Source organism: Quercus lobata, chromosome 5 (genome assembly GCF_001633185.2).
Source record: "Quercus lobata isolate SW786 chromosome 5, ValleyOak3.0 Primary Assembly, whole genome shotgun sequence".
NCBI lineage: Eukaryota > Viridiplantae > Streptophyta > Magnoliopsida > Fagales > Fagaceae > Quercus > Quercus lobata.
The window spans coordinates 63,281,994-63,307,835 of record NC_044908.1 but is presented as its reverse complement, the minus strand read 5'-3'; the positions used below and the strand labels follow the sequence as shown (position 1 = coordinate 63,307,835).

The following is a 25,842-nucleotide window of genomic DNA, read 5'->3' as shown; positions in this document are numbered from 1 at the left end:
TGATGCTGATGCTGATGCTGAGGATGGTGAGGATGATGGTGCTAGCTCTTCTAGTGCTGATGAGATGTCTACTTAATACACTTACCCTTTGTCACACGTGACATAAAGGGGGAGTAATTTTGGATATGAGAGTAGTCATACTCATAGGGGGAGGGTTAGTATAGGAGATTTTTGTTAGGGAGAGTGTTCATATTTTGAGGGATGTAGTGAGGAACATCCTTCCCAAGTTGGTGATCAAGTCGTGTACTGGGATCCGCGCATCTATTGGTTAGTCACGTACTGGGAGTCGTGCATTGAAAGTGAGAGATTGTCACTACAGAACAAGTCCAATTGGGTATTAGGGTAAGGAGTTCAATTGTAGGTTAGTATAAGGTATCAAGATTCCTTTACTTGTAACCGCTTGTTTTGATAATGGTGGATTCTCGGAAGTGGTGACCTTAAAATCACCTGGTGAGATTTTTGCCATGTAGGTTTTCCCCATTCGTAAACAAATTACCGTGTCAATTTATTTTCCTCTGCATACTTTAGTTTATTGGTGATTTGTTTGTGCTACCATGTGCTTTGCATGTTAATTTGATTAATTAATAAACTTGGCTAATTAATCAATTAATATATCACAAGGGGTCAATACATTCTTGGCTTATCAACTTTGTTTTATAAAAAATAATTACTACACGGTAAACATCCTATGTGGGACTCACAGATTCCACCAATTTAAACCATCTTTAATTGGGAACTTTAGCCATCAATTTCTTATTCACTCCTAGCACATTTTTATGGTGGATTCCGTAATAGTATTTATTTTATTCTGACATATTGTGGATTGACATCTCATATTGTTGTGAAAATATTGTAAGATTTTATTGTGTTCCTATACAAACTCAAACAAAATGGGTCCCTTATGCAAGAAAAAGACATTGCTTTGCCACTGAAGGGAAAAAAAATAAAAAATAAATAAAATGGCACTCCTTTCCCCAAGCTTCAAGCTTCAGTTTTTCCAATTTTAGTTTAGAGTAATGTTAATAGCAACATGTTGTGATATTGATATCATATGTGCTTAAGCTCAACTCTTGGGGAGGGCAATTTGAAATGTGGTTTCTATAGCCATAAGTGCCTCCTAATAAATTTCAACAAATAAAAACCCAAGCTTTCATTTCAATTCAATTCAATTTTAAACCAAACAACCATTTTAAATCTCTAGGGCTTTCTTCTTTGGTGAATTGGAGTGACTTGGGTGGTGTCATGTTCTTCTAAAGAGAATCCAAAAATCAAAGGTCCAAGAGAAGAGACCCACTATTACTACCACTACTAATGCCTCTACTTGTTAGCATTTTAACATTTCCAGATGAGATTAAAATGAAAAAAATAATAATAACTTTTCTACAAATAGTTAAAATCTTAAAATTAAGTACCATGTTTTAATAGATGCTTAATACCTTCCCCATGCATAATCAAATCATTGATTTTGTATTTTTTACTTAAAACATGATTTTATCAAAGCTTACCTTAGAACAATAACAAATCAGCCATTCTAAAAATATGTGATTTTAACAAATCAAAAAGCTAATTTATTATTTTAGTACACCATTTCACAATACATCATACGTCACATCTTCTATTCTTTAGTTCAATATATTAAAATAATATATACACATATTAAAATAATGTACAAAAAATTTAAAACTCCAAAAATATAAGAAAAATACAAAACCCATATAATACCACTGCCACCACCACCACCACCCACGACCTACACCCACCACATCCCACCACTATTACAAACCCACCCCACCAATTAAAACCAACCAAACACCACCAACAACCAAAATCAACCAACTAGCACTAACCATCGTAACCCCAACTCAAAATCAACCTAACCACCACTGGCCATCATAAACACAACCACCAAAATCAAACCACAAAACAACCCAAAAAAACACCACCATAACCATGAGAGAGAGAGAGAGAGAGAGAGAGAGAGAGAGAGAGAGAGAGAGAGAGAGAGAGAGAGAGAGAGAAGAATTGATTAAAATAAGTAAAACAATTTTAACAACATTAGCCATTCTGCCATACTATTCTATTATTAGAATGGCATTGTAGATGAATGCCAAATGTTTTAGAATTTGGAACATGTGATGTAGATTTTTTTTTGTGTTTGGTATACCAAATGCCAAAGCCACATGACACTAATGCTCTTATTGCCCTCACAACTTAAATTTAAGGTTAAAATCAAATATATTTAAGTGACCTATCACATGATAAAAATATGGATGATTGGTGGTAATTTTGTTCACTTTATTTACAATCCATGCACTGTCAATGACCTTACTCCTGAAAGAAGCACAAGCAGGGATGGTACCCACACACTCATCACCAAACAAAAAATAATGTCGATCCATAGTCTAATATTGTAAGGTTGAATTTATTCAATCATGTGTTGGCTTTATTCCGTGCCAAATTTGCTTGTACTTTATCAACTAAATGCCCTGTATTTAGGTAGGAACTATGTAAGGATAGTGTGTGAGAGAGTGTGAAGAAATCTCAAGAAGTGTGCAATTTAAGGGAGTCTCGCAATTGGATCTCGCAACTGGCATGTCGTCAGAATGGTACACATGTGAAGCATGCAAGGGGAGTTGAAGGGTCACGCCAGCTGTAGCACTACAAGATAAATTCCAATCTGGCCAGGCAATTAGCTCATGACTCAAACTCGCGACTCGTTCTAGTTGCAAGGTCGAGTCGCTAGAATGCCCTATTTGATTGAAACCTAACCTTTCGCATTCCTCATACACCCTATTATTAATACCCTTATACCCTCAAAATGTAAAGAGCTTATAGAGAGAAATCCTAGAGAAAAACAAGATTGACTCATCTACAATCTTTATCTTTTGATTCTCCAAATTCCTCTACTCTCACCATTTCCATTGACATATCCTTGAGAGGAACATTAGCTAAATCCTTATCTTAGTATACCTATATTAGTGAAGAGGTATTTTGGTGCTTGGGAAGCAGTTCAGAAGGGACTAATTCATTTTGATTGATGCAATGGGCGATTGCGGGATCCGGTAAGTTAGAGAAGACAAGGTTCGGCGTAACCTTGTTGGAGCAAGAAGCTTAGAGAGCTTAGGTGCACTAGGTAGATTAGACTTGGAGGGTCTTTTGCTATTCATGTATCCCAACTTCATTCTCTAGTTGATTATTGACCGCTTGGAGGGTGGCGAAGAGGTTTTTCGCCGAGTACTTCGGTTTCCTCTTCAATAACACATCTCCATGTTATCTTTGTGTTTGCAACTTTCTTCCCTTTCTCTTTACCTTTTAATTACTGCCGTGATTGTGATTAATTATGGTTTAGAGTATGTTACCAATTTGGATATAGCTTATATTTCATTTTTCGCACATATATTGTTTGATTATAAGCTTGTGTTGGTAATTTTATATTTGGGGGTATAAACGTTCATAGGTGTTTTATAAACTATTTGAACTTTCAATTGGTATCAAAGCGGGTATACTTTTTTTGATTTAAATACCTAAGTGTGATCCTTGACCCCTTGTGTTATTTGCCATGGATAGTGCTTTGCATGCTTCTATGCATGTTTTGGATGTTGATGAATGTAACATACCACGTGTTTGTGAAAATGCATTTATGAGTGATAATTCTCAAGATTGTGATGCTATGTTACATGAATCTTTGGGTATTGTTGATATTCCTAACATCAAACTCTTGAAGAAAAATGCTAAGAAGTTTCAAAAGAATTTCAGGAAGTTCATTTGTGAAAAAGATGATTTGATTGCTAAACTCAATGAATCCAATAAATTGGTTGAAAAGTACAAGAAACGTGCTAAACATTCTCTTGAAAAACTAAAGGAGTTTAAATGTTTGAATATGGACTTGGATGCTAAACTTGTTTTGTCCAACAAACTAGTTGATGATCTTAAATATGAAAATGAATCTCTTAAGATGCATGCCACATGTTTGATTGCTAAATCTATTGCTAAAAAGGATGAAAATATTTGTTGCAATCATGTTGTGGTACCCGATTTTGTGCCTATTGTATGTTCTATGTCAAAGGACAAATCGGTGTACATTTCATCACATAAAAGAAATCAAAAGGTGGAGAGAAAGTCTCTTAAGTCAAAGCCTCCATTTAGGTCTCAACCTAAGGTTTTGGATGGATCTAAGTTTGTTCCAACTTGCCACCATTGTGGTGTGATTGGTTATATAAGACCTCAATGTCATAAGTTGAAGAGAGAACAAAGCCATGTTGCTAGATCCCTTCCTAAAAATCCTAGTGGACCTAAACACTTTGTTTGTCACCATTGTGGTGCCTTTGGTCATCTAAGACCTCAATGCTCTAAGTTTCATGCTTTTAAAATAATCAAAAGAAAAGAGAAACTTAAGCTTCTTAGAAGTTATGCTTTGCAAGCTAAACCGGATTTGGGGGAAAATGGTAAGTTATTGAAGAAAGATTTTAATGTTCTTACCTCCTTATTTATGTGCATCTCCGGTTCTCATTCTTCCAACCCTCGTCTCACTTCCCATGAGACACTCATTCCAAACAATCATTCTGTTTGGATGAGGAAGGGTTCCTATGGTTGAACTTTTGCTCTTTTGGTCCTTGATCTAATTCTTTCAATCTTTGTAGTATCCTTCATGCATTAGATGCTTCATTGTCATGCATTTGTGTGTCATGCATTTGTGCATCATGCATCTCTTTATATGCATTGTTTTTGTTGTTTTTGTATTTGTTCTTACTTTTATGCTTTTGTTTTTGTGTGTGTAAAAAATCCAAAAACATATAAAAAGTGGAAACTTCAAAAAGTTTGATCGTATATGTTTGGGCACATATCTCATGTGAGTTTGGCCTAGTACCTTCGTACTAATGGCATAGTGCATTTACGAGCTTAGCTTGTTTTGTGTGCATATCTATCTTTGTGGGAAAAATTTTGACATCTATGTGTAATTTTGTAAATCGATCTTCAAACTTGTCATGAATAATTAGTCAATAGTCATGTTGGTTTTGATACATGCATAGACTTGTACCTATATCTCTTCCCACTCTTTTATTTTTGCTTAAAAAGCTCAACCAATGTCAAATCTCGATAAGAGATAATGAGCTGCAAAAGCCGTCGCACATATTAGTATTTTACTAGGAAAAAGGGAAAGCGATTTGTATTGAAAATGTATGGTGCCCAAAAGCCAAAAGCTTGTTCATCAAATTGAAATATCAAAAATTTTAGGCATCAATCTCAAAAAGAGATGTAAAGATAAAAAATGATCAAATGTTATGAATTGTAAAGAAGCTAAATGAAAAGCTTCAAAGATATGTAATCATTTTCTTGTGGGAGGTCATATATGTTCATTTCTATAATTGAGATAGATCACTTGACTTAGTACTAGTTATATATGACTTAATTGAATTGATCATTGAAACTTCACTCTAGATTAAGGACTATCCCACATTTGATACAAACACACAACACATATGTCTAATGTTCAATGAATGCCTTATTCATTTGTTCGATTGTACTTGTTTAAATGTGATGTGTGTATGCTCAACTATATATGGATCAATCCAAAAATATTTTTGATCATTTTGTATGTATTTGAAAGTAATTTTTATCACTCTTTGCATTCACATTTAGTGCTTACTTTGTTTTTCATTGTTTAAACTTGTTCTATGTTGAAAAACAGGTGTCAAAATTTTTGGCTACTTGTTTTGGCTACTCTCGCAAGTAGCGAGTTTTGGCTACTCTCGCGAGTAGCGAGTTTTGGCTACTCGTTTTGGCGACTCACCCAGTCGTGAGATCCAGTCACAAGTCTACACAGAATGGTTTGTGACTCACTCGCGACTCACCAGTTGCTAAATGCCAGAAACAGCTTTTTAAAGAGTTTTTCGTGGGAAACTTGTTTTAAACCTCTCCCATTCTCTCTTAAACCCCTCTTTCAATATTTTTACATCAAAACTCAATCAATTTGAATGGTTTTTCATTCCATTAACATCTCTAAGGTAATTTTAAATTCTTTTCATTAATTTGGATCTTTAGATTATGTTTTGGAGAGTTTTGTGCTCTTGGTTGAAATTTTCATCATAGGGGTTGGGAAAACTTAATTTTTGTCAAATTTTTTTATGGGATTGGTTTTTTTTTATGATTTGCTTTGGATGTTGGCCGCTTGTGGCAAAAAAACATGTATCAAGAGTGGATTTCATGATGTTCATGCATTGTTTTACATTGTTATTCATAGTATGCACATTAGATGTTTGATAAAATGCCTCTTAAGCATTTTCTCACTTGTTTGGACTCTGATGAGTACCAAACTTTGGGGTTTCTCATGTTTCCTCATTAGGAACATTTTTGGTTCATTAGTTGTGTATTTAACACACCTTGCCTCACATGTGCATTTTCCATGCTTTGGTCATGCATTGCACATAGCCACCTCTTGCACACACCTTTGCTATCCTTGTCATGTATTGGTCTATACCTTATTTCTTCATCCTAGCATGTCATGTTTACTTTATACTTTATAGCATTTTGTTTTGTCTTAGGTTTGAGCTTCATTTTCTCATTCATCTCGCACCTCTCATGCATCATTATCATTGTTTGTACCTTCATCTCTTGCCCTCGTTTCTCCTTGACTCTTTGTCTATTCGTGACAAAAAGGGGGAGAATATACTCTAGAGAGTATACCGGAGAGTTTTGTCATTTCTATATGACATTTGTGCACATTCTTAGGGGGCAAATTTTTATTTCTTGTGCATTTATAGGGGGAGAGATATTCCATAGGAGAGATGCATATATCAAGGGGAAGAAAACATTGTGTTAATAAGAAAACTTTTTTTTGTTTGTGTTTCTTTATGTTTGTTTTCTTATTTGCTTTATGGTGCTTTGAGTTATATTTAGTATCTATGCTTTGTTGTTCTCATTACATCGTGTTTGTGTGTTGGACGTGCATACTTTCTTATGCTATTGTGCTTCATTGATTGTATATTCGGATGATCATTTGCTTTGCTATGTGATCATTGTAGTCATTTCTATATGACTGTTTTTGTGTATGGTCAAGTTGCTCATATATTTTACATCATGTTTATTTGATCGCAATTTACTTATTACATTATACTTGTCATTTTATTACTTACTTTACCTTAAGGGTCTAATGTGTTTTGTGTAAGTGTTTCAGGTTACAGGTATATATGTTCCAAATTCATCACAACTCCTACGATTCATGATAGGGGGAGTGATATGATAGGGGGAGAAAGAGAGAAAGAGCTTTGTGTTGTATTAACTATGTTTTTGCTTTGCTTTTAGTTCATGATTATGTTTAGCTGTTTAAACTATATTTTCTATGTACCATTGTTTTGTAACTTAGTACTTTTAGTTAACGTTATGCATTTTTTTTAGTACATCACTCTTATGCCCTTGTTGGATTTTATATCCTTGATGCAACTACCTTGCATTTTTTTATCGGTTGAGTGTTGGACATGCAAATGATACTTTGCATTGAGTTTATTAGCTTGCATGTCTAGATGTTCATTCCTTGTGTGAATAATCATTGTGATCACTATTTATAGTGGTTGTTCTTGTTTGGTCAAGCCATGCTATATTGCTTTAATCTTTACTAGTTGATCGCATTGTGCCTACTCTATATGCATTTCAAGATTTCTACTTACAATGATCGTCTTGTGTTGTTGTTTTCAAGAAATACTTGTTCGTATGGTTCAAGAGCTTCACAGTTTCTAGAATTAGGATGAAGCTTGAAGGACTTAGGTACATTGGGTAAATTAGGCTTATAGGGTCTTTTGCTATTCATGTATCCCAACTTCATTCTCTAGTTGATTATTGACCGCTTGGAGGGTGGCGGAGAGGTTTTTCGCTGGGTACTTCGGTTTCCTCTTCGATAACACATCGCCGTGTTATCTTTGTGTTTGCATCTTTCTTCCCTTTCTCTTTACCTTTTAATTATTGCTATGATTGTGCTTAATTATGGTTTAGAGTGTGCTACCAATTTGGATATAGCTTATATTTCATTTTCAAAACATATATTGTTTGATTAAAAGCTTGTGTTAATAATTTTATATTTGGGGGTCTAAACATTTATAGGTATTTTACACATTATTTGAACTTTCAAATATTCACACTATCAAGTATTGCATTGCCCATTCTAAAAACTCACATTTTCAACCCAAAAGACATGTTTCAAATTGGTACCAAATGGCCAAAGCAGATTTCAAAGTATCATTTAGTGATTTATTTATTATTATTTTTTTTTTTACTTTGAATAAGTCCTACCAAACGAGCACTTACATCAGGTAGATCTTGCCTATATATCTCAGTCCTATTGAGTGAGAACTGAGAAATGTAAGAATAATGTAGTCCTTCATTTTATGTTGGTTGGAGGGTCTAATCCACTCTATTCAAACAAGGCTAATCTATGTTTCCTATGTGCATAGCTCACCAATCCTATGATTTCTCATATTTCTGCAGCATTCATGCCCCTATATGCCATTTCATCTATAGGATAATAGTGAGAAGAAGACTGGAAACATCTAAATAAAGTTGTGATAGTAAAAAATTGTGGTCAAACATATGATTTCACATCGATATTATGCAGCTATAAGCCTATAACTTCCCAAAGAAGAAAGTTTTCATTGTTGATTGAAATCATGATTCAAGACAAGACAAATATCTCAGTATTTACACACATGACATCACATATTATCATTTGCAAAAGGTGAAAGCTAGTCAAGCATAAAGAGTTTTGAATTTGACGTGCCTTAGATAGCAAAGGCAGTGTTACTGAGTGACTGCAACAAAGACAAATTTTTTCACCTTCCATCTGCAATTATGCACATGGTTTCAGTCACATTTACAGAAGAAGGCAATGGATCACCGATTTGGCTAAGATCAGTGTTATCCTCATGATGCTTTCTATCTTCTTCACTCAAAAAGCTGCTTGTTAAATCTTTGAAATTCCAATCAGTTAAATAACTCGGCTTTGATGTAACAATGTCTACCTCAATATCTCCTGCAAGCATGGCCACAACACGGGACATTGGTGGCCGCATGTTTGGTGACGCCTGTGTGCACATCAAAGACACTGCTATCACTCGAGCAGCTTCATTTTCATCAAATTCTGATAATGTGGGATCTACCAGCCTTAAACTCTGATTATTTTCATGTAGAGTCCATGCCTGTTGATTCATGACAAGGAGAGCAATAAGAATTTTCTTTTTAATGCAATAAATTAAGAAATGGAAAAAGAGAGACAAACTTCCTTTCCCATACCCATTCAAGGAGATAAATTTTTTCAATGTCCAAGCTGTTGTCTGAGTTTGGTCTCCCACTTAGGATCTCCAAAGCAACAACACCAAAACCGAAAACATCAGCCTTCTCAGTCAGGTGCCCACGCATTGCATATTCCGGTGCCAAATATCCTCTGCAAGATTTAAAATTAATATGCAAGTTTATTTAAAACTGTCAATGTATTTGATCAAGTTCAATTTCCATAGGTAAACTGATTATCAGTAATGCAAAAAAAAAACTCCAATAGCATCCTCAAGTTTGTAATAGTTATTGATCATTGTTCAAATGAATCTAGTGATTATTGATTGACTGTTAGATACTTATATAAGGATCTACATCTTACATTGTATTATGCATCTTGGTACAATATAAAATAGGCATTAAAGACAATGGTTTTGAGAAAGTGGATAAGGAGTTTACATGGTCCCTGCAACTCGGGTGCTGATGTGGGTTTTAGTGTCATCATAAAGCTTTGCCAATCCGAAATCTGATATTTTCGGGCATAGCTTTCCATCAATCAAAATATTGCTAGCCTTCACATCTCGATGTACAATCCTTGGCCTTGACTCTTCATGGAGATAAGCAAGTCCTCTTGCAGTTCCCAAGCAAACACTGAAGCGGGTAGGCCAATCAAGATGCAACTTACTTTTTCCTGCATTAGTAGTAGCTCCCATCTAATTAGATTAAGAGTCATCAATCAAATGCCAAATTCTTATTCAGGAGTTATTTGAGTGCAATGGTACAAAGCTTCCCATATGGATATGTTAAGAGAACATTAGAGTTTGGAAAAATCAGATTATGTCTTGGGGTAAAAAAACATATTGTCATATGAGATTTGGGCTACTTCAAATTATTTGGCAGTGGTCCAAAACATAATTGACAATGCTTAATGACATAACAACATCGCCTTAGTCCCAAAATTTTAGGGTTGGTTATAGATCCTCCACAGATTAATCAAAATTAGGCTCATGTATTCACTTCTGTCATTCTATCTTATCTAAAATCATACTCTTTGTTACTTCCTTAATTGACATGTTTTTTTTACTACTTCAAGCAATATTAATGAGACTATTAATCACAATCCTTTGCACATAACTAAACCATCTCAAGTGACTCCCTCTCATCTTTTCATCAAATTTTCCTCTATTTTAAAGCAAATTTCTTCATTTTAAATACCATTTTTCTTTTTATTTCTAGTCATTCATCTTAATATTCTCATTTAAACTACAATAATTTTATAAACATGTTACTTCTTAATATCCTAACATTTAGTACCACGAATCATAGTTTGTATTATAATAGTCTTATAAAATTTTTCCTTTAACTTAATAAGTACTCTACAATCACACAATTTTTCTAATGTGCTTCTCCACTTCCTTCACCTTGCTTTCATATATCCTATGATTCATATCATCTTCAAACTCTCCACCCTTATGAATTGTGGATCTAAGATATCAAAGGCACTAACTCTTTGGTATCTCTTGACCCTCAAGTCTTAGAACTTATGAACTTTATTTATATTGTTACCAAACAAACATTCTATGTACTTCAATTTTTTTTGATAGGTTGTACTTCAATTTTTCTTAGTAGAAATCCTTTATATTCTAAAACATCTCTTTAAATTTCTAATTTGACATTGATTCCGCATTCAGTTCATCCACTAAAACTATATCATTTGCAAAAGCATAAATCAGAGGATTTCATGTTGAATTGATTTGGTGAACTCCTATAGCCAACACAAAGAGATATGGATTTAATATTTATCCTCGATGCAAACCTATAAGGATAGGAAACTTACTTATGATGTCTTTCTTTGTTCTCTTTCTAGTTACAACTTTGTCATATATATCCTTAGTCAACTTAATATACATAAAAGTAACTCTTTTTTTCCCTTAAAAATCACCACATAAACTCTTCAAATAACCTATCATATGATTTCTCTAGGTCAATAAAACCTATATGGGGATCTTTACCAACTTCTTTATATCTTTCCTTTAGATGTTTATGTAAGAAAATAGTAGGCATAAAACCAAATTGATAATTTGATATTGTTGTTTTGTGACTTAATCTATATTCAATCATACTCTCCCAAATTTTTTGCCACCACCAAAAGAAAAGCACTACTCACATCTATGTTATGCCCCAAAAGGGCTAATGTAGTCACAATTGAGACTCATGATAGTTTTCATAAAACCCACAACCCAGTATACGCCTTATATGGGACTCAACACACTTTGCTATTCAATATCAACCTAGGGCATCACAAGATCCTCCACCTTAATCCATAACGTTCTCGTCCAAGCCCACTTTGTGGGGGCAATGTCTCTGAGCTCAACAAGAGGTTACCAAGTTGGCTTTAAAATTATTTGTAACCACTTGAAAAAAAAAAAAAAAAAGTGCTTGCCCCATCTGCTCTATATCCCAAAAAGACTAGTCTAGTCACTATTGCTCTAATACAATATTAAATTACCTATTAAAAAATGGTAAATTTAATCATTTAGCCACATAATTTTAACACTACCCCTCACATGTGAGCTTAAATGTCTACAACAAAATATATTTTCAGTGACGAAAGTTTTCGTCACTAAATGTCCAATATGGGGGATTTTGAATGGGAGGTAGAGTGGAGGAGACAATGATCAAACTTAGGACCTCCTAAGTTGATACCATTAAATTACCAATTCTCCCAAAAGCTTAAGCTATTAGGAGAGTGTGGATTTAATAATTAAACTTCATAATTCTAACAATAATTAAATATTTCTAATAATTGAATGAATGATGATTTTATGGGCGGCATGGAAGGTGTGAAATGAGTATAAAGTATGTTCCTACCAAACAGTGCCTGATCAAGGCTTCCGTTTTCAAGATATTCATAAACAAGAAGGCGCCTTTCTCCCTCAATGCAACATCCGTATAGTTTCACAAGGTTACGATGTTGCACAGCAGATATGGTTGAAATTTCAGTTACAAATTGTCTCTTCCCTTGGTGAGATGCCACCGATAATTGCTTCACAGCTACAATCCTCCCATCATATAGTGTGCCCTGTGAAGTAAAAATCAGTGACAGGAAAAGTGAAATTCAGGGTTTTATTTGGTTCAAAAATGGGAATGTTGGTATGTTCCTTGAACATTGCACTACTCCTTTATTCTTTTAAGCAACTTTGATAAATAGCATGACAAGACTTTATTACTGACTATAGCTAAAATGTTAAAGATAGCCAATTACATAAAATTCTTAAGAAAAATGTCGTTTTCAGTACACAAAGCTCCCACTTTTTTTTAAACCTTTGGAAACATAAATATATATATATTTTTTAAAGAAATTATTTTCTTAAAAGAATATTTTAGTTGCTTTTAGTATCATTTAGGTGAAGATTTTGCTACTTAGTTTTGTCATCAAACGTAATGTCAAGTGTCTATCCAACATTACATACAATAATGTACTTTACCTTGAAAACAGGTCCAAATCCTCCCTCCCCTAACTTTTTTGAAGGGTTGAAGTCATCGGTCGCACTTCTCAGCTCAGCATAACTGAAAGTGTTTGGTCGGGGGCCTACTCCAAGAAGCTCTGCAGGTTCAAGCAAGAGAGGATCTAGTTATATATTTTGAAGAATTTGATTTTTCTATTGAGGTGTTGGGGGGGGGGGGGGGGGGGATGTTGGTAACATAGGATTTCAATTTAATGATATTAATTATGTAGAAAATTTCAGCTAGACCCTTATTCCCTTTCATGAAAAGGATCCAAATCATTATCCAAGCAATAACAGTACTGATACTTTTCTAACAACTACTCTAGGATTTAGCCTTTCAAATATCAAAGAGTAACTTGAATTTTAACCAAAAGTGAGTGGTACAGAGTCCATTAGAGTTTATTTCTTAGGCTGTATTTCACCAGTACCTCCACTACTGCTGTTATGTTCTTACCGTCCTCATTATTGTGCTGTGGTTTTCTCTTCATGTAGAGAACTGCAAATATGAAAATCAAGCTCACGACTCCAACAGGGACTGCAATTCCTACAATCAAACCCAACCTGCTTTTCTTTCCTCGATTGCTTGGTGGAATCTCAGTAACATTAGATACAAAATCTGAGCAATTATTTATCAGTAGTAATTAGCAGTAAATAATCATGTTAAAAACATCACAAATCAATTCATAAATCATATCATAGACATTACCTGAAACAACATGAATGGCTGAAATTAGTGGCCCGTAATAACCTTGTACAGGTATGCAACAGGTTCCCTTACCAGCCCAAAATAGATGAATTTCAAGATAATTCTCTGACACATTAGCCCTAAAATTCTTCCGAATTGCTCTCTTCACCCCACCTGCCTCCTTTGATATGTCAAAGTCCTTCAATTCTCGACGACCCTGGAAAAGAAATTATAGGAGAATGTTATAATTATTATTGAATGAATTAAAATGGAACACTATGCAAATAAATAGAAATTGTATTATAGAAACTCTACGGGAGGAGGTAATGATCTTTAGTCAAAGAATGGATTATCATTTTCTCTAAAGCAATCTATAGCCACCTGAATGTAGATATTGAATACACGCCTCCCTCGACTCTTCCAAGTTTGAGTGCTATCATCAAAACCAGTTTCCGCAAAAAACAAGCTGACATTATAAATACCATTAACAAGACCTAGGCCATAGTATCTAAGTGATCCTGGGGAAATCCTTGAAGTTTGGTAAAGTTCTGGGGTGTTAGTTGCAATGACTTGTGCCGAAGTGTTTTGAACATAACTATTATTTTCAAACGACCCCACATTGCTGACTGCCCATTTTTTTGTATCAGTTACATCATACCATGCTGCACCATAGAGTGCTGAGTTTTCAGCCTCGTACAGTATACCCTCAACAAGCATCTCTGGGCCACCACACTTGATTGAAAAGTTTGCATCTGTGGAATCATTATGATTGCACTCGTCATGACAGAAAATTAAAACTTCAAAAATAAAAGATCCACACTGAAGCTTTTAGATTATGCAACCAATTTCACTTACTGATGTTTTCCCAAAAGAAGCTAATACAAATTTCTGTTCAGAATAAACATATTCAGGTTGATTTTGCCTTGGAAGAGTGTGATTATATAAGACCAATTTCACTTACTGATGTTTTCCCAAAAGAAGCCAATACAAATTTCTGTCCAGAATAAATATATTCAGGTTAATTTTGGCTTGGAAGAGTGTCATTATATAAGTTACATGCCAATGCAATATATTTTACCTTTCATTTCCAAGTATAATTGAAATTCATAAAGTAGGCACCATACATTAACCATTCAGGTCATCAGGGTAAAATTAATAGTTGCAGAAAGCAACAACTCTCTCTCTCTCTCTCTTCTAATACACACAAGCATGTATAAAATAAGAGGGTATTGCTTCTGTCCATCCTCTAGTTGGCTTTATAAAAGATGAAGGCTCAAGTTTGTAAAATTTCTGGCTTTCCAAGTTGTTGCAAAGTTCATGCAGACTTCTTTTGTCAATAACCATCTGAGTATTAGATCATTTAATCTTAAAAGGAGTTGTACTGAGTACAGCTCAGAGCTGCCACAAAGCCAAATTTCAGTATGACTTTTTTGTTCCTTTTTTGACATCTATAGAATTAACATAAGCTAGCCTGCCTTCTTACTTCAAGTTTCTCATTGTGACAAGAACACAAATGTGTTTCATCCCCTTAGCGATTTTATTTATGATATAAAGGAAGTATCAATAGAAAAATAATACCTGAGTTGCAGCGCAATTTTCCTTAACTTGATATTAAATTAAATCATAAATAACTAAAGGGGTAACCTATGGCAAACTACCCTATCAAGATTAACAGGGTCTGACCCACTATCTGCTATCATAATGTCAGGTTTTGTAATAATTCGGCCAATCAACAAATCAAAGGAAACTCTTAAAAGGGGAAGGATGAATTAGATTATTCTTTCCTTTTTCAAAAAAAATGAACATAATTTTTTAGCTTATACATGAAATACCATTTATTGTTCAAATATTGTTTGGCTACACAATACTCAAGAAAATTGGAAGATATCTATTTTTTTATGGTTGTTGATTAATTTGATACAGTTTGATTTGAATCTATATATGATCCCACCATCCTATGGGAAAATACCAGGGCCCATCAATCATGATAGGCTGTGCCTTGTCATATCCCATAACAAAGTATAAGAAAGAAATAACTTACAAAGTGGAGAGTTCCTATTGCATGGGAAATTTCTTTGGAGGCAATTCAGTCCTGGCATAACACTGCAAACACAGATCTGAATTAACAAATTTAAAGAAAGAATTCATTCAACTAAAGATGTGAAATGGTAATCACTTTCTTTCTCATGCCTACTTTTGCACTTTGTTAAAAGGGGGTGAGAGGAGGAACCACAACTCACCTGTCGTTTGATTTGTCAAATACGAAGTCATTTGCCACCAAATTCCTACATAATTTTATCCAATGATCCTTCGTCACTATCACAATTGATACTTATTATTAGAGATGATATATAGGATAATAAATTAAAACATTGGTACAGCAAATATTTACAAATGAGCATTGGCTCCTGAAGTCATCATTCTTCAAAAATCAGTAGTTAACACCCATTGAGGTATAGTGAAGAGCATTGTTAGGGTTCTCATAAAATAAGGGAACACAATTAACCAAGTAATAGAAGAGGCATAAAGATTTATTAGCGTTAATGACATGACCTTAAAATAAAAAAGAAAAAGAAAAGAATTATGCAGGATGGGCTATACCTAATATAGTTTCCACCATCTTTGTCAAACTAGTTAACATGATGTTTATTTTTTATTTTCTTTTCTTATTTTTAAAACGGAGCTCTAGTATAGATAGACACCCATAGAATGAAAGAAACCAAGTTCAAGTTTCTAACCGGTTTTATTAATATTCTTTAAATTACTATGGCTGGAATAAATTAATTTGATTCTTCAATTATATTCATGTAGCATATACTAAAATAAATCAGTTAAGTTTATGTCAATAGCACCTGGTGTTCATACCTAGGTGTTAAATTCAGAAAAAGATATGAAAGAAAAGAGTACTATCACTTGAGATACATACAGTTTTAAGTTTGAGGGTGTGGTTACCCATGGGGGAAATTCTCCAGACAGATGATTGTAGGACAAATCTCTGCACACAAAGGAATGTGAAAAGTATTGAGAAGACACATAATGCACCCCCCCCCCCCCCCAAAAAAAAAAAAAATCAGGATAAGAAATCTACAAAGCAACTAGACTGTTTTATCAATTGGTCGCATGCCAAATGCAAAACATTCTGATTTGGACACTTTATTGCATGAAATTTAGAAGATACCATACAAAGTAAAAATGTTTCTTCTTCTTCTTCTCTTTTTTGCCCCTTGATCAATTTAATTTAAGAATTATGCAAACTTGAAATGATAATAACAGCAATTAATTAATTAATTAATATTTTTAGGTATATTTTACATATTTTATTTGTAGTTAGGCAATAAAAATAAAGAAAGAAAAGAAAGTAGAATACTAGAATATGACAATACTATTATTTAAGCAAAAAAAAAGGGGCATTTTCTCCATTTTATAGGGAAAGGGAACTTTCTCCATTGTTAGGGTTATATTCGCCCAAGTCCATGTGTGGGCTTAGGCCCATTGTACCATTCCTAGTGTAATTTTTCTACTAGTCCTTAAGGTTAGCAGTTGTATGGATCTTAACTAGTGAAGGAAGAATTGGAGTAATTCGAGGTAGTTGTGGACTCCCAAGAGAAGGTAGAGAAAGTTTAGGGAGAACTAGCTTATCATTAACATAATGAGCAAGTACAAATACATGATTCTATTTATACTTGAGATCTTGGTATTTTTTAAGCAAGATTATCTCTAAATAACTTCTAATCAACTGACCAATTGTAACAAAGTGCTCTAACTACTACCTTAATGAAATTCAATCTTTAGCTTCCTACTTGCCTATTTCCCTCACACGTCATGATTCTCACACATAATTCCTACACATGATGCTACTTTCACACGCTTACACACATAATTTTGGCTGTTGACTTACTTGTACACGACACATGGGTTGGGGTTGCTTGGCAAGCATAGCACAAGGCCCTTACTAGGCTCCCAAGATATCCCTCCCTTTGAAAAGCACCTTGCCCACAAGGTGAGGCAATTGGAGCTACAAGGTAAGGAATAACTCTCATGTAACATAATTTCTACACATGATGCTACTTTCACACGCTTACACACATAATTTTGGCTGTTGACTTGCTTGTACACGACATATGGGTTGGGGTTGCTTGGCAAGCATAGCACAAGGCCCTTACTAGGCTCCCAAGATATCCCTCCCTTTGAAAAGCACCTTGCCCACAAGGTGAGGCAATTGGAGCTACAAGGTATGGAATAACTCTCATGTAACATAATCTGCATGAGTGCCTTGAGTTGACAAGCACCTCTATAGCAACCTTGTTGCCCAGCTTGGTCACTATTCTTTGTAAGATTTCTTTGGGTTCAGGAGAGAGATCCCCCTCTTTGTTAACTTGAGGATATGTTGACAAAGGAGTGGTATGTAATTTTCCCAATTTTGGCCTGAGGTAGATACTTGAAAGACTAGATGGATCTGAAATTCAAAGGAATCCTTTGAAGGATCTAAATGGAACAAAGTACATCGGTAACAGCTTCAAATGGCTTCGAAGTCCCAAATATTTTTGTCTATAAGGGAGTCTCAAGAACAACCAATCATCCACTGAGTATTCTTAACTAATTATGTGTTTGTCAGCTTGTATAGTCATTCTTTCTTGGGCAGCTACAAGATTGTTTTTGAGGATAGAAAAGATCTGCTCCTATGTCTTCAACCGTCTATAATTTGCTCGTACTAGGTATGTGGTCTATGAGCCAAGGGGTGGTAATTGGAAACCCATATAGGGCTTCAAAGGGAGTCTTGATGGTGGTTTGAAAATTGCTGTTGTTCCAATATTCTGCCAAGGGCAACCAATCTGACTACTTTTTAGGCTTGTAACAAGTATAGGATCTCAAGTAATGCTACTCTACCTAGTTGACCATTTCAGTTAGCCATCTTTCCAAGGATGAATATTGTTAAAAGATACTAAAATACTCACTCACACACACAATCACACACAGATTTGCTTGAAATGAAAACGATACACATACCGAGGAGATTCACTTGAAACATAAAAAATAAAAAAGAATAATGTTAAAGCATACTGAAAAACTAGAAGGGTTAACATTAAATATTTAAGATGACATTATTATAATCTCATTGGAACCTAAGAATAATGTTAAATTATATTGAAAGGGAAAACATTAAGAGATTAAGATGACGTATCATTATGTTATGAGAACTTACACATTCAGAAGTTCTAATTCCGTCTTTAGGCTAGGAAGTGTTCCAGAGAGACTATTGTTTCCAAGAAACCTAACCATGTTGATAGAGTGTAAGAGAAAGCACAGGAGAATTAAAAACATAAGTCCACAATGATAACAAAAGAGGGCATAGATCAAGATCTTCAAGCAATGGGGACAAAGTGCTCAGCCCTGGCTTAGGTGGTAGAGGGGCAGGATGGGTGTAGGTCTTTAGTTTGTAACTTTGAATCCTTCTGTTGCAAGAAGAAAGGAAAAACAAGAAGGCAATGGCATACTTACAAGAATTTGAGAGAACTTATACTGAACAAACCACTTGGTATTTCACCTGTTAGGTTGTTGAAACTCAAATCCCTGAAAAAGTAAGTGATAAATTGAGAGAAATAAATAGAACAGAAAGAAGTCTCAGAAATCAGTCAGAATTTAAGGTTTGACTGTCCATTGGAACTTACAATATTTTTAACATTTTGTATTCTCCAATATCAGAAGGAATATTTCCAGTAATCAATGCATTTCTTAGAACTCTATGAGAGAAATAACAATGGATAATTAGTGCATAGGTGAATGAGTTTAGATTGTATATTTGGTAAAAAAAAAAACAACGTTGGATGGCATGAGCGAATGGCAGGGTAAGTTAACTTACACTTCAGTCAAGTTCGTCAAATTTTTAATAAAGTCAAGGGAGGAGCTCACATTGTATATATCACTGATTCGCCTACACGTATACACAAACATTATGAAACTAGTCATGTTGAGAGAGACAGAGATTACAATAATTTGAAAAATATACTCACAAACTTTTCAATGAGGTCAAGTTAGAAAAACTGGATGGTATTGGACCTTCAAAAGAGTTTCCTTGAATTCTCCTACAAAAACATTTAACCAGCTTATCAACAGTTGTATTATAGTAGCCATACTTCTCTGCTTTGGAGGAATGCATAGAAAGCTAGAGATGACTAAAATTTATCATCCATGTAAAATACATTTGAAGATGAAACCAGAAACTTTGATGGCTTACAGTTGTATTAGCTTTGTCCAGTTTCCAATGAAGTCTGGTATCCTTCCAGTGAAAGGACTGTCTGACGCCCACCTGAAACCCAAGCATATCTATTGTAAGCTATGCTCATGATAAAAATCTTCATTTACATGAGTAGAATAAATAAATAAAGTGATGTCCTCTTAACATGAATTGCATGTTTTTAAGGTTGGCAAATGTCGAAGGGATTTCACCACCCAATCCACAACTGTCAATGAAACTGCAAAATTCACAAGCCAATATGATTTAGACATTGCAATTTGACACACTCTTGCATATGATTAAACAGAAGTAAAAGAACGTTAGAACTTACATTCGCTCAAGTTTGACCAAATTACCCAGTTCTGGAGGAAGTGATCCTGAGAAATTATTCGAACCAAAAGACCTACATGGTATATATCCAGAGAATTTATATGTCAAAGAAATCATCAAAATTCATATGGCAACTTCTGATTAACATTCAAGAGCTTTTTCAATCATATCAAAAAATTCATATGGTGTACCTTTTGGACAATGAGCCTATTATCATATCAAAAAATTCACAATTATAATCTAGATCACTTGAATATTTATGTAACTCTTAACATTTCTAGCAAAGCACAATTTGGATAGGAATGATAAAGTGACAACCCAGATAGGGTAGCTAGTATCCAGGCCCAGAGTGCTAACTTTTAGGAATTTTCAGGTAAGCCATTACCAATGACAACAAGTAGTATTTTTTGCAAAATGAAACCGTTCTAAAACTCACTTTTACTTTCTATTATATTATTTGCAAGATTTTAAAATGAATCTTCATTCCATAGAATTCAGAGAAGCAATTAACTTCCATCAAAATAAGGCCTTGCATTTACAAAACAAAACTTTTGATTAATGCTTTCTTTTCACAGAATAATTGATTTTTCACTGTAGGGTGCTTTCGTGTCTTACAGCATATTTAGCTCCTTCAGGTTTCCAAGCTCCTTTGGGATGGTCCCATAGAACAAATTGTGGGGAATTGACCTAAAATGATAAAAATAAATAAATCTAGGAATCAACAACCAGATATTCTCAGCAATTATACTTTTATAATTTACCCACCAATATTGATCAATTATTTCTATAAATAACATCACATTATATTTATATGGAAGTATCAAAAAGCATAATTAAGAAAATGAAATAATTGTTAAAATGAACAAATAGTAAACGGATTATAACTGGAAAGGACAAACGAATTTTGGTATGAAAAATGTCCAAGACAGCAAACGTTGCTGGCTTAATGTGTAACTGTCTAAGGTAGCAATAGCAGTGCTAAGGCATGATAATTCTTGTTCCATGTAATGTTTCACCTTTTTGAAGCAAGGGTAATAGAGGATTTGAGGAGCCTTGATAATTAATTGAATATCAACGCATGTTAGGCATGCATTATGCATGTTCCTGTGCTGCTTGCGATGTGGATTTGAGGAGCCTTGATAATTACTTGAATTTTTTGTTGTGAAGATTCATATTATTTGAAATTCATTTGCTGGGGAAACTCTCTCTATATTCTATAAACCCTTTTCGTAATGCAGAAGGCCTTTGAAAATTAGATATGAGCTAATTCTCCTCTTAACAACTATTAAAATAAAATAGAAGGCTAGGTTTAGGCCTTTCATTTTATCCCCTCTCTCCATCCACATGATGGGTACTTTCATTCATCCACGACACAAGCAAAGGTTCTACCAAACCAAAATGATTCAAGGTCAGATAGTTTATATTGCACCTAACAAGTTGGAGATGTTTTACATATTTTTACTGAATATATCTTTTTGTTACCTTAGTCACTGAAGAAACATGAACCTACTCTAATAGATGACAAGCATAAAGTCAAATATTTGCTTCAAACTTTGAACTGTATATATGCCTTCTTTCAATACTTACAAATACTGCAATGCAGATAAATTTCCAATAAAGGTTGGCAAGGGGCCCGTGAAGAAATTTTCATCAATGATCCTACAGATGTAGAACAAAATTATCATCTTTAAATCTGAATCTCTCATTCAAATTAAAATTTTAACAATCTAATAAACAATAAGTTTCTTTCCTCACCTTAAAAAAGACAAATAGAAAAACTGAGTTAACTATCATAAATCAAATGCAGAGAGTGAAGAAATCCGTACAAGAAGGTAAGAAATTTCAAAGCCACAAGTTCTTCGGGAATCACTCCTCGTTTGTTCAAGGAAAACACTCTCCTGGAAAAATATAAGAACAGCTAGCTTGCAATAAGTAAAGAAAATGATATGTATTCAAAAAGATATGTTAAGGTTAGTATGTGATAGACTACCACTTATTCCAAAAGCTTATTGATTGAAAAATGGTGAATTTAATCACTTCACCATTATCATAACAATCCCATCATGCGCCAAGAGATTTATGGCTCATTGACTCTATCAATTCTCTCTCATGAGGAGAAGTTGGGTTCAAATCCCCCCTCTCCCACTTGTTATTAGCCATAAAATCCCCTTACATATGGGCTCAAAATTGCCTTCAATAAATAGGATCCAACATATTGAATAACTTTTAAATGCAAGGTAGAGTGAGACAAGACTCAAATTCAAGAGTATCCATTCTGATACCATAGTAAACTACCCTTTGTGCCACAAAAGTTTAAAGTGGTAGTAAAATGTGAATTAAATCCCTTATAATACTAAAGAGGAGAGTTGGGCCTAAGAAGAAATGAGGAATGAAAGTAGGGCACTATGTATCTATTAGGACTTAGGAGACATGTCTCCACTCTCCAATGTTGAGTGAGAATCTCTTGAGGTGTAACATTATGGATGGGCGATGGCACCCAAACATTTTTTCATGGCCTCTCTAAGAGAATTGAATATGTTTTAGCTTTCCAGGAACTGAAATTGTAGTGATATATCTCAAGGGGTCAACATGGAAAGAGACAATATACTCCACAAACTACTTTTGGAGTTTGAGTAAATCTTAATTCTTAACTACCCATATATGTGAATCTCAAATGGAAAAATGGAGTCCGTTTCCGTGGTTGCACTATAACAAATAACTGTTAATTGTCCATGAATGGAAGTTTGGATTAGAGAAATAGGCACAATACTACGAGATGAGAACACATGTCTAAAACTTGGGACTTTTCTGCATCATGTGGGGTCCATTACACTTTTTTTTGGCTGAAGTGAGGTCCATTACACTAGAACATTAGACCCCAGGCTAGTTTATGGATGGAATTTGGTGATTAAAATGCAAACTTCTAGTATTTATTCTCTTTTGATGTTCTATTATTAGGGAGAGTTAGAGGCATACAATTTTGTAATATGGCAGATGGTGCCACTGCTGTCGGTACAGTTGCATTTGATAGATGGGTTATTGATTGGGTCCTCAAAATCAGTTTCATTTACAGCTCTACACGGATCTTCACTTATGTTCCACAATGCCTCTGCTTGTGCATCCCATTGTTGGAATATTGAGTTCAATGCCCTCACTGTAACACAACCCTCAATATCATCACATCACTATCACATACTCAAATGATATTACCAAAATATAAAGACGTTCTTGATTCCAAAATACACTTTGATATAAAACAAAATTCAAATTCAAAATTTCTTGCAAAAGGACCTAACCAAATCCAGTATATAATATATGGCCAAGGCCCAAGATCTTTTCTCTTATATTTTTGGGGATTAGATTGTTATGTAGCCCAAGGCCCAAATCCGAATATAACTATAGATGGCCATGGCCCAGTACACTTTTTTTTTTTTTTTTTTCCTATGTAGCCCAAGATCTATTTTGGATAATCTTTTAAGGCCGAAGCACGTTAAACATTTCACCAAAACAACAGTTTTAAAAGTCTCCTATCATAACTATAGACCACTAGCAGTCACTAATCTCTGACCCAATCAACATTCTTTCCGAAATTCTCATCAATCATACACTTTCCGAATCCCATTACTGTGGGACAACCTTAGTTCGCTCCACTCTCAACCATGTGAGTCCCACCCTTTCACTGTACAACCTCCCCCAAATCCAACCGTCCCTCCGCCAAATGGGCCCCACGCTTGCTCGGCAGATCCCAAATTTTTCACAGCGGTACCTCATCAACACCGAAAGCTGGGTGGGCCCATCTTCTTCCACTGCAGCAATGAGGGAGACATCGAATGGTTCGCCGAACCGTTTAGTGCATAATTCTTCACTAAATTAATATGGGCAATAATGGCGGGTCGGTTCTACTTCTCCTGCGGCAGCGGTTTTTAATTTTGCTAAAATCTTGTAAAATTCCATTTAGTGCATAATTCTTCAGTTAATTAGTATGATTTTTGTAGTGACTAAAAATAAGGAAAGTGGTCGTTTATATCCTTATGATTTCATACACTTTGTCCTCCAAAAGTTATAATTATAAACTTCATTCAATTTAAATTAAATTAATACATTCTGGTAAATTAATAAAGTCATAACATATAAATTGATACATTTTGCTCGGAGTTTTTGAGAAAAGAAAAAAGTTGATGCAATTAAAGTAACAAATAATTGATGATGTGATATCAAGTTAGCACCAAAATATATCAATCAAATTAAAACTATCAATCTCTAGTGGTGTGCTTGCTTTACTGCAATTTCATATTGAGCCAACTCTATACAGATTTGGTTTATTACAATTCATATATACAGATTTGAGAGGTTCATATCAGTATATTGAAATGAAATGAAGAATTTATTACAAAATATACACAGAGAGAGAGAGAGAGAGAGTAGTACCTTCAGAAGGGTCTGTGGTTGCAGTTTGGGCGTTTGAGATGTCAAACGATACTAGGAAGAAGAACAAGAGACAGTAACCATAAGCAAATATTGAAGAAGACTGTGGCTTCACTTTCATATTCATCTTCAGAGCTTCCTATTTTACATGGAAAAATGAAGTAGATCTAGATATATAAAACACTTTCAGTTACATATATCTTAGAGTAGTGGCAATGACCAGTGGTGCTTAAATGTAATGTACATGTATCTTAGTGTACAACTAGTTGTATGTATGCATTTCTCAAAAAAAAAAAAAAAAGTTATATGCATTTCTCAATAATTAATATATATAATTAATAAAATAACAATAATTAAGAGTAGTGTTATTTTATTGAGCAAAAAAAAAGTATTATTCTAATTTATATGAAAAAGTTTTGTCGGCTAAGGAATATGAACGTGGGCTTATCTTGTCCTTTGTGTATTTTTTTTAGCTTATTTGGTCTCTTAAATTAAAGTATGCAATGATTTGCAATGAATGTATAGTATTATTCTAAATTAAATTGATATATTGAAAGCAATAGTAAATAAGGAGAGAGAGAATGTTAGTATTAATTAGATAAGACTATTAATAAGGTAAAATGTAATAATATTTAGGATACGTTTGGTATATTGAATGAGGATTATGACAGGAATTGTAATCTTTATTACTAGTAATAAAGTCTGTTGTAATGTAATAACTAAACATATTTATTAGTTTGGTTGTGAGTTATAACATTATAATGAAACTTAACATTTATTTTAGAAAATATCTTACTCATACAATTATATCTCCTTAAAAATTGTTATTTTTAAATTTAAGCGAGATATATGTTATTTTTTATGATTTTTTATTTTTATAATTGTTAGATATATATGGAAAGTTTGTTTATTTGGAAATATATTAAGTTTTAAAATTATTGTACTTACTAAGAAATAACTTATATAACCTTTTAAAGAGGAATAGTTATTCCTTATTTTGAAAAATAGCTATTCATAAGGAATAACTATTCCTTGTAATAAAAACTTGGCATAAATACTCTTTTAGTCCCTACATTTTAGGGTCATTTTTATTTTGGTCCCTACATTTTCATTTTACTACTTTTAGTCTCTAAACCAACTAACGCGTGACATTTAAGTCCTTACCATCACCCAACTAACAGAAAAAGCTAACGTGACAAATGGAATGCACTGTTGACACAATAAATACTAACGTGGCGAATAAAATAATAAAAAAAAAATTATTTATTATTTAATAAATGCCAAGTCAGCATAAAACAATAAAAAAAAGATATTTTCATGTTTTTTTTAATTCTTTTAAAATAAAATAAGATAATTAAATTAAAAAAATTATTTCTTCCATTATTTATTTCGAAAGAACA

The 25,842-nt window shown here is 33.9% G+C and overlaps 1 protein-coding gene across 3 annotated transcripts; it reads right to left on the bottom strand.

Annotated features, from left to right (window-relative positions):
* Positions 1-8,608: 8,608 nt before the first annotated feature.
* On the bottom strand, positions 8,609-24,657 carry LOC115991600 (probable LRR receptor-like serine/threonine-protein kinase At1g56140). Of its 3 annotated transcripts, XM_031115417.1 has the most exons (24): positions 24,446-24,657; positions 22,994-23,171; positions 21,844-21,915; positions 21,605-21,676; positions 20,633-20,704; positions 20,019-20,090; positions 19,854-19,925; positions 19,688-19,759; positions 19,464-19,535; positions 19,313-19,384; positions 19,122-19,193; positions 18,952-19,023; positions 18,656-18,724; positions 16,379-16,447; positions 15,693-15,737; positions 15,494-15,555; positions 13,834-14,204; positions 13,474-13,669; positions 13,222-13,383; positions 12,747-12,865; positions 12,130-12,340; positions 9,718-9,949; positions 9,280-9,430; positions 8,609-9,185 (listed from the first exon to the last, which is right to left on the bottom strand). In XM_031115417.1, exons 1-24 carry the CDS (start codon positions 24,567-24,569, stop codon positions 8,820-8,822), a joined length of 3,075 nt encoding a protein of 1,024 aa, XP_030971277.1. In that variant the 5' UTR covers positions 24,570-24,657; the 3' UTR covers positions 8,609-8,819. The 3 variants fall into 3 exon arrangements, with proteins under 3 accessions (XP_030971277.1, XP_030971278.1, XP_030971279.1); XM_031115418.1 differs by lacking the exon at positions 22,994-23,171 and having other exon boundaries at positions 21,773-21,915; positions 24,446-24,534; XM_031115419.1 differs by lacking the exons at positions 21,844-21,915; positions 22,994-23,171 and having other exon boundaries at positions 24,446-24,534.
* Positions 24,658-25,842: the final 1,185 nt, after the last annotated feature.